Genomic DNA, 18,947 nt, shown 5'->3' with positions numbered 1-18,947 from the left:
GAAAACAGAAGAATGAACTGGGTAGAAATCAAAATGAGCAATTAAGTACACAGTGCTTTATAACATGATGACTGCAATATATTAAGAAGATAAAAACTTTGATGGGAGGAGTGCTTCTTTAATGTTGTAATGTTGAGGTTGTAGGTCAGAATTTTGGGGAACTAGTAATCTGGTCAGTTAATTAAAACGTCCAAGTTTCCCTGCATTTCAGTAGAGCACCTGTTTCTACTCTCTGTAATAATCAAATTAACATTTAGCTAACTAAAAAAACACACAAAAAGAGTGCACACATCAATACCAGTGCCGTAAAACAGATTTATTAACACAGCAACAGTAGGAACATCAGCAGTAAAGATGGAAATAAAAAGTACCACAACAAAAAGTAAAGGAGGCATCGGAGCATGGGACACCTGTACTAGATGACCACCTCTGCTCCCCTCGCCTCCTATAACAGAGGAATTACCAGGCAGTGGGGCAAACCTGCCGCCTACTCCCCATAAGATCAGGAACGTGAAGCATCAAGGACACTTCTATCTTCACATCGTGTATACTGAATATAGGTCTATATATGGATTTAACACTATGGGTGTGGTTCTTAATGTATACTGACTGTGTAGTTGCATATAAATATAAATATGAATTTATGGTATTAAAAGCATTAAGAATAAAACATTTTATATTAATACTAGTTCTGGTAATCTCTCCCCCCACAGTCTGGCAGATTGTGTGCATATGTATTAGGTGTAAGCAGTGCCGTGTGTGTGTGTGTGTGCCATGGCTACATCTTGGGTATTGTTCCTTACCGGTATGTGGACACGTCTGCACCTGTGTTAAGCGAGTACGTATCAATACTTTCATGGTGTGTCATTTTGGCTTGTAACCATGTCTGCTGAGTATAAAAATGGTTGTATGAAAAGGGGGTGGCGTTGTATAACTTGTTAATAAAATGAAATATACTTGCCTGTAAATACGCTTTTTACAATACCTATACGAAGCCCACTGTTTTTGAGGCATGCAAGTCCCTGTATGTGAGAATCCACATGTGAGTGTAATGTCTGCTTAGGTATCTGCCTGACTGTGCAAGAAGGAGTGGTATAATACTGGATGTTTAAGCTTCTTAAACGGAGCCTTCTGGGGTATTCCCATCTATTGCACACAGACCATGTTGAGAAAAGTTAGAGAACGATTATGTCATTCAGTTTTGTTCCAGTAGCCGTAGAGTCTGTGCCAGTCCCTGGGCTGTGCCAAATGCCAAGTACTGACAGCACAGCCAGTCCTCCAGAGTCACTCCACCCTCTTTTTCCAGAGCTCTCTCCGCTAGCCTTATTAAAAGCAATGTCCTCTTTACCTCCAGCCAATTATGCAGAGTTCCTGATCCTTGTAGAACTTCTTCTCGCGGGCCCCAAATCAAGCAGCGTAGGGCAGACTTGGCTTGTCCCACCTGTAGTCGATCTGAAGGGCTATGTTGCAAAAGAAGCCCTGCTAGTCGTCCCAAACCACGTGAATATGGAGAGCGGCGCGGCACAGCTGGTAAGTCACAGGGACCATATTCTCTTTCCTTCAAACCCCCATCAAGAAAAGGATTGGGTAAGTGCAACATTTCATAGATGAGGATCCCTGTCTGAAACTCATCACTCCTTCGGTATTGCGTTGCTCCAACAATCTCAGGAGCCATACGTGAAGGATCACCTAATCCCTGCGGACGCCAAACAGTTTGACTCTTCAATTTAGCCTGGCTAAAGTTGGTGAGAAGCAATCGACCAGCACAAGTTGGGAATACTCTCTGTTCCGAAGGACCAGTTTCCTTGGCGTTCTCATTTGGCTGCTCAGCGGCAGACATATGGCAACAACTACATCCTGACTCTCCAGGACGGCAGCTGGCAAGCAAAAGGTTGTCTAGACGAAGATCACAGTGGGTAATACCTTGCGCCTTCAAATGCTCCAGAGCTCCACAGAGTTGAAGCAGTAGAAGACAAACTTGCCGTTCATATAACTCGGGCTCTCTCCGATGCCGAATTTCACCCTCCCGCACAAAATCTGCAAGTGTCTGTCTGGGGGGTTCTCGTGTAATTACTACCACTCTACTTCTCCGTTTGCCCAATGAGCCTTGGTTATTAGGAGAACTTTGCTTTTGATTTTTGTTTGAGGTCGCTTTAACTCTTTTGGAGACCTCGACACTTTCACCTTGCTCTTCTTCCTCCTCCTCTTCCTCAGATACAGTAGGATCCTCCCAGGGTAGTAAACGTGCAGGTACCTCAGCCAAAAATTGCCCACAATCCTGCTGGATATTGAATTGTTCAGTAAGGCCCTGTCGTATGGCCAGGCAGTGATAATATTCCCTCTGGGCTTGCTTGGATTTGCTGCGGCAAATCTGCAAAAAAACAAAAAAGGACTATGTTAAATGAAAAGAGAAATGGTTCATAGAAGAAGCATAATACAACTGGACAAGGTACACTATTAAAATGCAAGAAAAAAAATCTTTTCTGCACTCTGTATTTCTGTTGACAAAATACACACAACAAAGCCCTGCACCTCTAGTTTCCAAGAGCTCCATATGGGGGTCAAAAATTTGACGAGTAAAATTACTTTTCAATGTAACTATTGATGCTCCTTTAAGTGTAATTGTAATTGTATGGAGTTGAAGAGGCTCCTTTAAAATGGATCTGTCACCAGATTTCACAATACAAGCTTCATACATTATTAGCTGGATGACCAAGATGTGAGGAGACTGGTGTACTTACTTTAAACATACACTTCAGAAAAGCTGTATAATTGGGATATTTAAAAGGGTTGTCCACTACTTGGACAATTCCTTCACACTTACTATATTCCCTAATGTAAATTGCAAACAGCCTGTACACACTTCCAGTACAGCGATGCCGGTGCGGAGGGCTCCCAGGGCTTGCCTGACATTACAGTGGGGGAAATAAGTATTTGATCCCTTGCTGATTTTGTAAGTTTGCCCACTGACAAAGTCTATAATTTTAAGGGTAGGTTCATTTTAACATTGAGAGATAGAATATATATAAAAAAAAACCAGAAAATCACATTGTATAAATTATATAAGTTTATTTGCATTTTGCAGTGAGATCCCCTACAAACCATTAAGAGTTCTGGTTCCTACAGACTTTGGTCTAGCTGGACTCATTATCTGTACATTTTAAAAGTATGAAAAAGGACTATACAGCTTTCTGACTCAGTAAGTACACCATCCTCATCAGGTCTAAGATCTGGCAACTTATCCTGTGAGATGTACTAAAATGAAGAACAGGCTTCTGTAATTGATCGGAGGTGGCCAGTTTCCTAGATAAGGAGGACGCACATTCAAGTTGTTTGCTATACAGATTGCAAGCGCAGCTCTGAAGCTCGCCAGATCACTAACTCTGCACTGATCCAATGCGGCAGAAGCAAACCATCTGTTTTCTGAAGGGGAAAGAGCACAGTTCAGACCAGTGGCATGACAGAATGCACAGTCCACACCGGGATCGCAACACCCCCTGGCAAACAGGGAAGCAGAAAAAACAAAAAGATTTAAAAACAAGACTGCAGAGGATTTACCTATGCACTCTCATTTCCACTGAGATAAGATGAGATTCCATTCAGATAAGAATATGCAAAAATGTTGATTTTTCATCCATATGCAATTGGAGTCTCCAAGTTGGCCATTCCATGAACTACTCTTCTTGTTGAATGTCACAATATATATCAGAAAAAATTGGTTAGCATCTGCAAACAATGTAAAAATTCTAAATAATTACCTTCACAGCATAGAGATTTCCAGGGTCTCGTGCGTATGATGCTCGGTAATATACTGCATCTCCAGCTTGGCAACATGGTGTAGGGCTTGTTAGCCTGAAGTCTGGCCAACTTTCCAATCCAAAGCTTATTGGCTCTCTTTGTCCAGCCATGAAAAGGTCCTCACAACGAGCGTAGAAGCGGCGCAGGGCTTCAACCTGTAATTCAGCAATCTTCCCTCCACTAACTTTGGGTCGTTCCATGGAGTCTCCTGACTCATTGCCACCAGTCTCCCAGCTGCGATCTGTGTCATAAGTAGGGTTAGCTAGGCTCAGTGATGTCCCAAGTGCTTTATCTGGTGTGGACTGTCGGGGTGCCTGATTCTTCTTTGGAAGAGGAGGAGGGGTTGGATGTGGTTCTGGCTCATTCGGTGGGCTTCCTCCATGGGTCTGACGAGGCTGTTTATATGGGATCATATTTGCCCGTGACTGACCTGTGGATACAGACCAATTACTAAATTTGGATCTTAGAATAAACTGTTGAGACAATTTATCTAAACTAGTTTTCTTCCCTGAGATTGCCAGCTAGATGATATATTTTTTAAGATTGCAAAGTTCTTTGAAAGTCTTTACATGGTATCACAATATCCAGGCAAAAAAGTAATGCTCGTAAAATGCACAGGGATAATCACTAGCTGAAATAAGTAATTTTGGGGAAATGAGAAAAGGCCATTGGGCGATTATGGACCCACTTGTCCTCCAAATTAAAGGATAAAGTGTTAAAGCTCCTCCCTGTAATGATTGGCATGAAAATATGTGTTAATTTTAGTCTACTGTATACATTAACATTGTGAATAATGCTAAGTCGAAAACTGATGCCTGGGGTTTAGATTACTCTATATAATCAGCAAATTCTTCTTGCTAGTAGCCCTCAAGCTGCATCTGTTCAGAATAACGAAATGCACATATCAGGGAGTTGTCAGAAATGTTTTCCCCAGAAACAGGTAAAAGAGAACCTGACCGGTGATACATGCAGCCCAATCCATGGGCAGCATGTACCAGGCACTGAATGTATGATCTCAGCCAGGTATGTTGGACTCTGAAATGCTATGAGGTTTCAGAGAAAAACAATTTAAGAACTGCCAGGGACTAAGCCACACTGGAGAGTCAGACAGGCCGGCCACAGGTGACTCCTCCTCACCCGCTGCCCTGGACAGACATGTCTCTTTCTAAGTGCGTGTAAAGAGAAAGACCTGTCACTCCATGGCAGTGGGTGGGGAAAAGCTGCAGGGCACCTGGCCGTCCAACTGGTCTCCAGTGTGGCTTGGTCCCCGCTTTTCCAGCTCCAAGCTGTATACACTTGAATGCTTATTGGATGAAGCAGATTAAGTAATGTGTATTTGTGTAATGAAGGAGAAGGTGGCCTAAGGATCTCAACGCCCTTTATCAAGGTGTGAATTATTATTAGGCAGTTTGTTTTCCTTATGGAAAATGGATAAAAAAAAGATTTTACTGACTAAAAACAAAATATTGCGAAAAATCTGTAAGAGGGATGCAGCTCTCTTGCAATTGCTAATATATTGGGGGTGATCACAGAACCATCCAAAAAACTTGTTGCGAAAAAAAAAAAAAGAAAAGGAAAAAAAAAAAAAAGACATTAACTTCCAATAATTGGAGAAGAATCAAATGTGAAGCGATCAGGAACCCATTATCCTCCAATGCCTTAATATTCCAGAACTGCAGACTCCCTGGAGAGCCCAAAAGTACAGGGTGTTCAGTACTCAGACATGGTCAAAGTAAGGAAGGCTGCAACCTGACCACCACTGAACAATCAAAGTCACAGAATTTGAAACGCCAAGACAGAGCCAAGAAATACCTGAAAGCAATTTTTTCAAAAGTTTTATGGACTGATGAGATGAGTGACTTTTGATGGACCAGATGGATGGGCCCATGGCTGGACCAGTAACTGGCACAGACCTCCACTTCAACTCAGAGGCCAGCAAGAAGGAGGTGGGGTATTGTTATTGGCTGATATTATTAAAGCTATGAGCTAGTTGGACCTTTTCAGGTTGAAAATAGACTCAAAGTAGACTCCCAAATCTGACCAGTTTTTAGAAGACACTTTCTTCAAGCAGTGGTAGAGGAAGAAGTATGCATCTTTAAAAAAAACATGATTTTTATGCAGGACAATTCTCCATCGCATGCATCAAAGTACTTCATTGCTTGGCTATCCAGTAAAGACGTTAAACATGAAAGAATAGTTACACGGCCTGACCTACCCTTCCTCACCTGACTTAAACCCTGCTGAGATCTTGTCGAATCTTCATAAAAATGGGAGATTTGCAGTGAAGGAAAACAGTACACCTCTCTGAACTATGTCTGGGAGACTGTTGGTGCTGGCCAAAAAGTTGATTGTAATCCTTATGGGCAGTGTCTCCATCCGCCGGCACCAGCGCAGAAGAAGGATGAAGACACTGCCCATAGAAGGGTGGATAAGGTAAGGATAATAGTGTGAGTGCGGGACATAGGCGCGGGATTGTGGTGCCACAACTGCATGTCACAGGGCAGTGTGACGCGCCAGGGCATTGGGGTGTTATAACCATGAATACAGGAGGCAGAGATTTCTTCCAGGCACCGAAGCCTGAAAGAAATCATTAACATAAAAAAAAAACAACTCCATTTCTCAACTACACCGCGGCTATGAGGCATACAGGTAAGACAATTTTAGCCATTCTGTTACCTGTATGCCCATAATATTAACCGGTTATATACATCCCAGGGGGTGACAGATCCCCTTTAAGTATTTAGACTTCAGGTTTTTTAACATTTTAGATTGACTGAGAGCACTGATGTGCAATAATAAAATAAAAATACAAAAAATTGATTAATATCACACAGTGTAGTAAATGTGTATTTTAGAAGGGGGAAAAACTATACTGGGTACTAATAGGATGACAATCTCTGTATGATGTTATGGAACAGGTAAATAAAAATAATGCGTATATTACTGTTCTAATTAATACAGAGAGCTTCAGTAGTGCTATATTGTTTATACACATCGTAAGTACATAGCTTAAAGGGATTTTCCAGATTCAGAAAACCATTGCCCCCTCAGCTGGAGTTTGTTTTAAAAAACCCCCCTTACTCACCATCTCCGGGTTCAGAACAGCGTTCACCAGTGCCTGTTATTACCTGCTCGGTTGACGCCACGTCAGAAGCATTGCAACCAATAACGGAGGTTAGCGGATGTGCCCTCAGTTGATGGCATGAGGCCACGAAGCTCACCGATTGGCTGCACTGCTGTTGACATGAAATCAGCGCTGTGGACTCAACAGACACAGTTGCATTATGATCAGGTTTTTTTTTTTTTTTTTTAATATATAAAATGATTTAAAAAAGAAAAAAAAAAAAAGACCATCCAGACTGTCTGGCACAATCTGTCCAGCGTCATATTTAATATGCCAATGCTGTAGAAAAAGACATGGACCACACATTCAAAAAATCATGCGTTGATCTAATGCCGCTAGGCAAAAATGTACAAAACTGAACATGAGGTTCTTAGTTTAACATTCTGAATGAAGCCCACTACCACATCACAGCAAATCTCTCGGTCGGTCCCTAACTTTTCATAGCCTTATTAGATCACTGTGATGTGCATGGGGGGAGGGGGGGGGAGGAGTACGCGAAATAACACCGGAGGCAGAGTTTTCTCCCAGGCAGCACACACACTGGAGCCTGGCAGAACTCATTAACATATAAGATTAAAACTCAATTTCTCAGCTGAGTCCCCATTATTCCAGTCCACACCATCTCACCGGCACAACACCACAGCAACAATGGCTACCACACAGCACCAACACCAAATGAATGGGCTAGAAAACTCACCTTCCACAAACTCTGAGACTGTGAATTGAAAGCAAAACTAGGCGGAACCCCTCTTGGAGTCTCCTGCTAATTAAAAAATGATGCCTGTGCCTATAATGGGAGGAGTGCTGGTCTAAGTAGTGGGGACAGACCATGCAATAGGCCAATGCTACCCCATATCCAAAAAGCATACATTACATATTAACAGCTAAATCTAATGGTCACTACTCCATGCTAATTCTCTTGGATCTCTCTGCAGCATTCGATACTGTGGATCATCAGCTCCTCCTCACTATGCGCCGCTCCATCGGCCTCAAGGACACCGTTCTCTCTTGGTTCTCCTCCTATCTCTCTGACCGATCCTTCACTGTATGTTTTGCTGGTTCCTCCTCCTCTCCCCTTCCCCTTACTGTTGGGGTTCCTCAAGGATCAGTCCTAGGCCCCCTCCTCTTCTCTTTGTATACCGCCCCTATTGGACAAACAATCAGTAGATTTGGTTTCCAGTACCATCTCTATGCTGACGACACCCAATTATACACTTCTGCTCCTGTTATCACGTCGACCTTTTTAGAAAACACTAGTGATTGTCTTACCGCTGTCTCTAACATCATGTCCTCCCTCTATCTGAAACTGAACCTGTCAAAAACTGAACTCCTCGTGTTCTCTCCCTCTACTAACCTACCTTTGCCTGACATTGCCATCTCCGTGTGCGGTTCCATCATTACTCCAAAGCAACATGCCCGCTGTCTTGGGGTCATCCTTGATTCCGAGCTTTCATTCACCCCCCACATCCGATCACTGGCTCGTTCTTATCTGCATCTCAAAAACATTTCTAGAATTCGCCCTTTTCTTACTTTCGACTCAGCAAAAACTCTTACTGTCTCACTTATTCATTCTCGTCTGGACTATTGTAACTCTCTACTAATCAGCCTCCCTCTTATCAAACTCTCCCGCTCCAATCTGTCCTGAATGCTGCTGCCAGGATCATATTCCTCACCAACCGTTACACCGATGCCTCTACCCTGTGCCAGTCATTACACTGGCTACCCATCCACTCCAGAATCCAGTACAAAACTACTACCCTCATCCACAAAGCACTCCATGGCTCAGCACCACCCTACATCTCCTCTCTGGTCTCAGTCTACCACCCTACCCGTGCCCTCCGCTCCACTAATGACCTCAGGTTAGCATCCTCAATAATCAGAACCTCCCACTCCCATCTCCAAGACTTTACACGTGCTGCGCCGATTCTTTGGAATGCACTACCTAGGTTAATACGATTAATCCCCAATCCCCACAGTTTTAAGCATGCCTTAAAAACTCATTTGTTCAGACTGGCCTACCGCCTCAATGCATTAACTTAACTATCCCTGTGTGTGTGGCCTATTAGAAAAAAAAAAACATAATCAGGTTCCTTGCATCGTGTTCTCATACACTTTATGCAGTTAATAGCACTCTGTGTCTGTACTGCTACATACTTAGGCAGTTAACTGGTTCATGCAGCTTTACATGAACACCCGAGCCTTGCACTATGGCTGGTCCAAATAACTAAAGCAATTGTTACCATCCACCTCTCGTGTCTCCCCCTTTTCCTCATAGTTTGTAAGCTTGCGAGCAGGGCCCTCATTCCTCCTGGTATCTGTTTTGAACTGTGATTTCTGTTATGCTGTAATGTCTATTGTCTGTACAAGTCCCCTCTATAAGTTGTAAAGCGCTGCGGAATATGTTGGCGCTATATAAATAAAATTATAATTATTATTATTATTATTATTATTAATCTAATGTCGCTAGGCAATAATTTACAAAACTGAACATTAGGTCTTTAGGGACCCACTGAGAGGTTTGCTGTGATGTGGCAGTGGGCTTCATACAGTCTGATAAGAATGGTAAACTAAGAACCTCATGTTCAGTTTTGTAAATTGTTGCCTAGTGGCATTAGATCAATGTATGATTTTTGTCTTTCTACAGCATTGGCATATTTACGTTTATATATTCAAAAACTTCTCAGAACTATGGACTCCGTTCTATGATCATTTTTCCTTCTAGCAAGTATTGTAGTTAGCCAAACAGAAACGTGAACAGGGTTCATTATAGGACTGCATATGTCAATTCTTCTGTTCCCCGCTCTCTGTGTCCCGACATTCGGTCTGTCAACTAGGCCACAATGATGATGTTTGCGTAGTGACCGTATGAAATGTTGTCATGCAACACTACACAAGTATCAACGCAATGCCACTGCCACCTAAAGTAACGGGACAATGCAGATGTATACAGCAGTATTGATGTGAAATCTCTGCAGTCTAGTTAGCATTTCTGGCAGAGGAAGTTCAACAGTGGGGGACGAAATGGTTTTTTTGTGGGAGTTGGGCTTTTCAAAAACATCTTTGCTGTAGGACAAACTCTCAGAAGAACCAATACTGGACACGAACTGTGGATCTCACCTAAGTTGAGGTAGGTGGCTCCCCCCGGACTACAGTCTGATGAGCAGTCGGAAGCAGCGCCAGAGACAGGAGCATGGTCCTCACGTATCTGAACCTCAGCAACGGCAGGTGGTGGCGAGCTATCTGCCCGATTCTGTTCTTCAGGACTTGAGGACACCGCAGGGCCAAGCGAAGTAGAGTCTTGTATAGGCATATTGTCAGGAGTGCTACATTGAGAGATACATGAAATATAGTTAGCAGTATAATCACCGTACAGGCATAAAAGAAATCAATCAATCATATACATAAATTGCCAGTGCAAGTAACAAATATGGTCAGAAGCAAGATATGTCCTAGAACCAGGTGACAAACAGGGAGAGGCTCACCATTTTCTGCTACTGACACAGTTCCCCATTCTCTAACAGAAAGAAGTGTGCTTCATTGAGCGGAAGACGTGACCAGACTGCCCGGTGATCTGACCTAACCTGTGTGTTTACCTGGAAGGGAGTGTCACCAGAAACCCTCCCCTACGACAGCTCAGCACTGACACCACAGCTCCCCCGCCCAACTCTGAGAAAGTCTAGCTCCGTTACAAAAACTGTAATAAAAAAAATAATAACCCACCCATTCCAATCATACCTGCACATGGAAGCAGATGAGCGACAAAACACTGGTGACAAAACAATAAAAATATAGATTTTCTTAAAAGGAATAAAAACAAGTAAATTAGATAAATGAGCCGAGATCCTAGCAGTGAAAGTGCAGGACATAGACTGTGAAACTACACGGAGCAATGACAGGGGAGAGGAAGGAGACGGAAAATAATAGGAAGTGCGATAAGTGTGCACATAGGGACAAGTACGCTGCTAAAAAGCTCAGACGTCAGCACTCACTGCTAACGGCAGACACAGTGGTGAGTAGTGCTAAGCTTGGGACAGAACGATATACACCTATACACAAAGACCAAAACCATACCGGAGAACATTATAGCACCAGAGAAATATACACCACCGATGGCTGGGAATTTGTAGTATCCACCGTTCTTTTATTTCATATGGTTTTGTGTTCATTCCACTTTTTATTTTGCAAATGTAGAACTTTTATTTTAATTTGAAGTAAAAGCGGTAGTTATGGTAAGACTTCGTTCACATGGCATAGTCTGATGTAGTTTGGAGTGGATTCATAGGACTAGACCCTAAAGGAAAGAGTAGTACTATGAAAAGATAATTTCTATTTTTTTGCAAATCGCTTGGAAAGTCCCATTGCATCGGCCACAACAATCGTCTTTGGCTACTGCAAGGGAATGGGACTATCGCCTCTTACCTGCTGGCATCTTCTTTGAATAGCCAACCTGGTATGTCAGTCAAAAGAGCCAAGGTGAGAGGCAATACTACTCCCGCTGCCATGCAGTTGGCAATAAGACATGCAAATCGATTCACAATAACTTTATTCCTCTATATCCAACTTTCTGTGAAAAAGATATTAGTGTAGACGTTGCCAAAGTGAGGGCCACATCCGGCCCGAGACAACCGAAGGGCTGAAAACACTGGCCCCTTCCGATGTCACCGCTATCTGCATCCTCGGGATATAGATATTAATGAGTACAATGGTGGAGCAGAGAGACAACAGATCCTCCTTCCACCATTCAGCATGCGCCACTGAGACATCAGAAGCGATGATGTCACTAAATCGCGTCTGCTGTGCAGAGTGTCCGTTCACACAACAAAGACTGGAGCAGAGCGCCGGAGGGACAGGAGCCAAGGTGAAAGTGTGTTTTATGTGTGTCTGTATATAGGGGGCTATGTGACGACTCCTGCTGTCTATAGGGGGGTTGTGTGTGGGTTCATACCGTATATGGGGGTGCTGTGTGTGAACATACTGTACATGGGTGTGGTGTGTGAGGACTCATGCTGTATATAGAGAAGCTGTTTTGGGGCTCATACTGTATATAGGGGGGCTGTGTGTGGACCAACTGTATATAGGGGGCTGTGTGTGTGGACTAACTGTATATAGGAGGGCTGGGTGGACCCATACTGTATATAGGGGGGCTGTGTATGGTCTCAGGCTGTATATAAGAGCTATGAGAGGACTCATGCTGTATATAGAGAAGCTGTGTTGGGGCTCATACTGTATATAAGGGGCTGTGTGTGGACTCATACTGTATTTAAAGGATTGTCATTTAATTCTGCTCAATATTAAGGAATATAATTACTATTAACATAAAATACGGTAATTAGAATAATATTGAGCAGAGATAATTTCAGCCCTCCAAAAAAAGTTGCAGTCTCTCAAGTGGACCCTCAGGAAAATTAATTGTCCACCCCTGTGTTAGAGGATCCAAGTTCTACCTTGAACAAAAAAAACAATACTTTTGGAAAAGGAGGACAGCAATACAAGGTGTAGGAACAGACAAGTAGAAACCCCAAGAATTAAAAGCCTGTTATCTAAACCTAACGTTGTGTTTTTATAGTGAAAAAATGTGAAAAAAAAATGCGATAAAAAAGCATTAAAAAACGCATACATATGCATTCTATCATTTAGAATGCATTCTGGAATTTTTGTGCACATGATGCATTTTTTTTCTGCGAAAATGTTCATTAATTTTGCATTTTTTTTGCGTTTTTCTCGCTATATAATGCATTGGGAAAGCTCTGGAAATAAACGCGCAAAAACGTGAAAAAAATGCATGCGGTTTTCTTGCAGAAAATGTCCGGATTTCTTCAGGAATTGTGCACATACCCTAAAGGTTACACAGAGCATAGCTGCCACTTGAATTAAATACCGATATTGGAAGTGGCCATTTTTTCCTCTGTGGTAAATTGGAAATGCCTCCCCCTCTCGTCACACCTCACGAAAAAAACTGCAGAATCTGGAAACTAAAAGACAACACTAGTTTAGGTACTGGGAGATCAGGGAAATCACAGTTGCCCCATAAAGGTACTGCAATTCACTTAAAATTCTGAGTGCTAGAAGAAAAGTAATACATGTACAGAATGTGTTCCTAAAGAAAGGAATCTTATTTTCTAGACATAGCGACCACTCTGCTCCCTAACTGGAATGGCTATGGACACCTTTGCATTCAATTTTGTTTTATTGTTCATTTGCTTTAGAAATACAAAGTGATAATTCTAAACAGAGTTCATGACAGATTTCAGCTTGTATTGCAGCTGTAGCGTCTCTGTACCTCCTTCACCTAGCTGTTTGTATGTGGACTTCTGAGACTGCCTCTGGCCGTATCAGCTAGCCCAGCTCAGGAACAGCCACAAAGATAGAAAGGAGGATGTACAAGTCATATCAGAAAGGAGGGAGGAAAGCATTCAAGTCTGCAGGGAGGGCTGACACGCCGTAGATAGGAAGGAAAGCTCATACAAGGCAGAAGGAGAAGGAAGAAAAAAAAGAAGTTTGTGTCCGAGTATGGAAGAAAAACAAAAAGAACACCAATGCAGATTTTGCAGTGTAAATGAATGTTGGTATGGTAGAAAAATGGCTCAGGCCTGTAGAAAGATACATCTTTCAGGAATGAAGCAGTTTTCCGAGAGCCAGTGAAGTCAGCAGAAAATTGGCCCACAGACCTTACATCCAAAATGTTTTACTGGCAGGAGGATAAACACATGAGAAAACACACACAGCTGTATGCAGCACACCTAAGGCTAGGTTCACATGGCGTTAGTGCAGTCCGTTCAACGCATGCGTTAAACGGACTGCGTTAACGCAAGTGCCGAAAAAGATTGCGTTATGCGATCGCGCTAGCGCAGATGCTTCATCTGTGCTAGTGGTGACGGACCCGAAAACGCTGCAGACCGCATCTGAGGGTCCGTCACAGAATGACGGCACATCGCTAACGCATGCCGATTATGACATGCGTTAGCGATGCGCTACATAATGGCAGTCAATGGGTGCGCTAACGCGTTAGTGCCGCTATGTAACGGATGCAGTCAGCGGATTGCCATTAACGCAATGTGAACCCAGCCTAAGAAACACAATGTCTGGTTGGTTGGGATGCAATGATTACCATAAAGATATGTAACAGTAAGGACAGGGTATCGTGAAAACATCAAACTCTTTGCCCCCAGCACGACAAAGTGCAATATTTTGAACCACGACATTGATATGCTTTAGGGGTATGTTCTCACATTTAGGATTTGCTGCGGTTTTGACACCGCGTATTTATGCAGCATCAAAAACGCAGCGGCCAGAAGTTACAGCCTACTGGATGGGATTTCTAGAATTCCCATGTCCACTGTGCGTCTATGTACACCTGCGGATCACCAGCAGAAACGGACATACGGCGCGTCTTTCAGATCCACAGTTTCTATTTCTCTTGTGGGTATGCATGTGGATTTTCCCCATAGACTTACAATAATGAGGAAAATCCGCATAGATCAAAACGTTACATTTATTTTTCTGAATACATGACAAAAGGGCTTTTTTGTAACCCAGGGGAACCACCAATTATGTTTAACTCAGTTTTCCATGTCAACATGTTGGCTGTAGAGCCTTAAAAGGGGTTGTCCACTACCAGGACAGCCCTTTCTTGATCAAAATGTTTTGCACCGATAAAATAATACAGCCTATACTCACCTCCTGTGCCGGGCTGTTCCTGTGGTGTCGGCACTTGCGGTTGTTGTGACACATGACACCAGTCAGCGCTGGAGTCACTGTCCCCGCCTTCGGACAAATCGAACATGAAGACGAAGTCCGGGCTGCAGCTGATCTCAGACTTCCTCTTCCTGCTCAATTCGACAGGAGGCGGGGACAGTAACGCCAGAGCTGATTGGGTGCCGGCATCACGTGTCACACCCACAGCACAGGAGCCCCGGGAGATGGAGTGCCGACACAGCGGGAACGGCGCCAGTACGGAAGGGGAGTATGAGCTTTATTATTTTACGGGAGCCAAACGTGGGGTATGACAAGAAGTTGTCCAAGTAGTGGACAACTTCTTCAAACATCAAACATTTGTGGATCTTTTCTGTCCTTCATAATCTTGGTGTTAATTACCTAACATAAAACCTACAGCACAGTACACAGATATGTACAAAGAGTACGGTCAAATGCCGTTTCTTATAAAACCCCAACAAAAAAGACAAGGGGGGACTCCCTCCGCATGGAGAAAGAAAGGATAAATCTCCAGACGAGATGAGGTTTCTTTATCATAAGAACTATTGGCTCAGGAGCTGGTCACAGTGGGAACCATTAGTGGTTTCAGGCAAGGTTTGGATGTTTGTTTTTTTGTTTTTAAGAAGAAAATAAAAATTATGTAGTGTTCTCTATGTGTCCAGTGGAAAAACAATTGGGATCAGGAGGAAAAGATTAGCAGTTTTAGGGGAGACCATCATGTTGTAGTCATGCATGTGCCCATTCCATGGGATGCACTTGAAGGACATATGTCTTTTTTCAACCACATCAACGCTCCTGAATCACGCAGCACGACCTAGCAATTGTTACCATCTACCTAGATCTATCAAATTTGAGGCTGGAAAAAAAAAAACAGAGGAGGAACAAGGAAGAGTCCCAGAGATTTCCGTTAGAGTTTTACAGATCTACTCAAAGTGGGCTTGGGGGAGGTCTCCAACATCACAGTCTGTGGCTAATAGTAGGAAAGTTTATGTGACTTGTGCCATTCTCCTTTTATTCCTCCCGATATGTGTATGGACACATTTACAATTGGGTGCTAACATTTGGAGTGGGAGGGTGTTGGTCACTGTCCCATCATTGCTGGCAGTCCTCCTGTTTATGAACACACCTCTAACAATTTATTCATACTTCAGAATTATGAGAAAAGAGGAATTGTTACTAAACTAGACAATTCAGGAAAGCTATAGATTTTGAAGGTCAATTTATTCCACAAAGCTAAAGTTTGTGCCATAATTGAAATTTTGCTTTTAGGCCACATTCACATATTCAGTATTTGGTGAGTTTTTTACCTCAGTATTTCTAAGTACCTTAAAAACCAGGAGTGGAACAATCAGAGGACTAGTATAATAGAAACACGTCACCGCTTCTGTATTTATCACCCACTCCTGATTTTGGTTTACACATACTGATGGAAAATACTGACCAAATACTGAACGTGTGAACATGGACTTAAGGTCTTTTTTATGTAGCCACCGCTGTTTTTTTTGCCATTGGGGGAAAAGTTTCGGTTTTCCAGAAGTTTTCACCTGATTTACTTGTGACTTTTCAAATGTACTTCATGTTCTTCCCTGGAGTGATTTTATGTCCGCCCAAAAACGTTTTTGTAATTTTTGCATCATTTTGTGAAACGTTCGACTTTTTACTTTAAAAAGGTAAAAGGCAAAAATAAAGACGATATTTAGCTTTGCACAAAATTCATGAACCAAGTGAACAGTTTTGAAGAATTTGGAGCAAAAAATGGCAAATACCAGAAGACAAAAAATGGAAAAGGGAATTAGAGGGAATATGTTAGCATGTTTTGCCATGTAATCTGACAGTTGCATGATGTAGGGGCATAGACCCCGATTCCTGCAATCTAACACTTACTGGTCTGCTGGCGCAGTTTGGATAGAATCACTGTTTCCTCTGATGTAGATCTAGGCGTGCTATGAATGCTGAGCTGTACCTAACCTCGCTTGCCCACACCACTGATTGGCAGCAAATTGCAAATCCGTGGTGGAGGCAGGGTTACAAACATTAGCTGGACTGCCTGGCACTGAACATCTAGTTTTGCAGTGATAATCTCCCGCTGATTAAAAAACACTGATTCTATTGAGACTACAGTAAGCTGCTGAGAAAGCGACATCCGTAGAATCAGGCTTTCTGCCCTTACATTATGTTGCCATCAGATTAAATAGCAAAAACCTGCAGACCAATTCTCTTTAACCCCTTCATGACCCAGCCTATTTTGACCTTAATGACCTGGCCGTTTTTTGCAATTCTGACCAGTGTCGCTTTATGACGTAATAACTCAGGAACGCTTCAACGGATCCTAGAGGTTCTGAGACTGTTTTTTGTTACATATTGGGCTTCATGTTACCGGTAAATTTAGGTCGATAATTTTTGCGTTTATTTGTGAAAAAAATGGAAATTTTGTGAAAATTTTGAAAATTTCGCAAATTTCAAATTTTGAATTTTTATTTTGTTAAACGAGAGAGTTATGTGACACAAAATAGTAAATAAATAACATTTCCCACATGTCTACTTTACATCAGCACAATTTTGTAAACAAAATTTTTTTTTTGCTAAGAAGTTATAAGGGTTAAAATTTGACCAGCGATTTCTCATTTTTACAACGAAATTTACAAAACCATTTTTTTAGGGACCACCTCACATTTGAAGTCAGTTTGAGGGGTCTATATGGCTGAAAATACCCAAAAGTGACACCATTCTAAAAACTGCACCCCTCAAGGTGCTCAAAACCACATTCAAAAAGTTTATTAACCCTTCAGGTGATTCACAGCAGCAGAAGCAACATGGAAGGAAAAAATGAACATTTAACTTTTTAGTCACAAAAATGATCTTTTAGCAACAATTTTTTTATATTCACAAGGGTAAAAGGAGAAACTGGACCCCAAAAGTTATTGTACAATTTGTCCTGAGTACGCCGATACCCCATATGTGGGGGGGATCCACTGTTTGGGCGCACGACAGGGCTCAGAAGGGAAGGAGCGCCATTTGACTTTTTCAATGAAAAATTGGCTCCAATCTTTAGCGGACACCATGTCGCGTTTGAAGAGCCTCTGTGTCCACCACAAGTGACCCCATTTTGGAAACTAGACCCCCCAAGGAGCTTATCTAGATGCATAGTGAGCATTTTGAACCCCCAGGTGCTTCACAAATTGATCCGTAAAAATGAAAAAGTACTTTTTTTTTTTTTTCACAAAAAAATTTCTTTTAGCCTCAATTTTTTCATTTTCACAGGGGCAATAGGATAAAATGGATCCTAAGATGTGTTGGAAAATTTCTCCTGAGTACACCGATACCTCATATGTGGTCACAAACCACTGTTTGTGCACATGGCACGGCTCGGAAGGGAAGGAGCGCCATTTGATTTTTGAATGAAAAATTAGCTCCAATTGTTGGCAGACACCATGTCGCGTTTGGAGAGCCCCTGTGTGCCTAAACAATGGAGATCCCCCACAAGTGACCCCATTTTAGAAACTAGACCCACCCAAGGAACTTATCTAGATGCATAGTGAGCACTTTGAACCCCCAGTTGCTTTACAAATTGATCCGTAAGAATGAAAAAGTCCTTTTTTTTTTCACAAAAAATTACTTTTAGCCTCAATTTGTTCATTTCCACATGGACAACAGGATAAAATGGATCCTAAAATTTATTGGGCAATTTCTCCTGAGTACACTGATACCTCATATGTGGGGGTAAACCACTGTTTGGGCACACGGCAGGGCTTGGAAGGGAAGGAGCGCCATTTGACTTTTTGAATGAAAAATTAGCTCCAATCGTTAGCGGACACCATGTCGCGTTTGGAGAGCCCGTGTGCCTAAACACTGGAGCTCCCCCACAAGTGACCCCATTTTTGAAACTAGACCTCCCATGTAACTAATCTAGATGTGAGGTGAGTACTTTAAACCCCCAAGTGCTTCACAGAAGTTTATAACGCAGAGCCGTGAAAATAAAAAATAATTTTTCTTTCCTCAATAATTATTTTTTAGCAAGCAATTTTTTTATTGTCACAAGAGTAACAGGAGAAATTGGACCCCAAAAGTTATTGTCCAGTTTGTCCTGAGTACGCTGATACCCCATATGTGGGGGGGAACCACTGTTTGGGCACACGTCGGGGCTCAGAAGGGAAGAAGTGACGTTTTGAAATGCAGACTTTGATGGAATGGTCTGCGGGCGTCACGTTGCGTTTGCAGAGCCCCTGATGAGCCTAAACAGTAGAAACCCCCCACAAGTGACCCCATTTTGGAAACTAGACGCCCCCAAGGAACTTATCTAGATGTGTGGTGA

At 42.5% G+C, this 18,947-nt stretch overlaps 1 protein-coding gene across 2 annotated transcripts in view; it reads right to left on the bottom strand.

Annotated features, from left to right (window-relative positions):
• Positions 1 to 295: 295 nt before the first annotated feature.
• Positions 296 to 18,947, bottom strand: part of PEAK1 (pseudopodium enriched atypical kinase 1) — a 96,064-nt gene continuing 77,412 nt past the window's right edge. For both annotated transcript variants that reach the window (XM_077264086.1, XM_077264085.1), the window contains exons 3-5: positions 10,040 to 10,245; positions 3,759 to 4,228; positions 296 to 2,371 (exon numbers count right to left, since the gene is read on the bottom strand). In XM_077264086.1, the coding sequence (XP_077120201.1) occupies positions 1,196 to 2,371; positions 3,759 to 4,228; positions 10,040 to 10,245 (1,852 nt within the window). In that variant the 3' untranslated portion in view covers positions 296 to 1,195. The remainder of the gene's footprint in view (positions 2,372 to 3,758; positions 4,229 to 10,039; positions 10,246 to 18,947) is intronic.

Source organism: Ranitomeya variabilis, chromosome 5, assembly GCF_051348905.1.
Source record: "Ranitomeya variabilis isolate aRanVar5 chromosome 5, aRanVar5.hap1, whole genome shotgun sequence".
Taxonomy (NCBI): domain Eukaryota; kingdom Metazoa; phylum Chordata; class Amphibia; order Anura; family Dendrobatidae; genus Ranitomeya; species Ranitomeya variabilis.
This window is presented reverse-complemented; position numbering and strand designations above follow the sequence as displayed.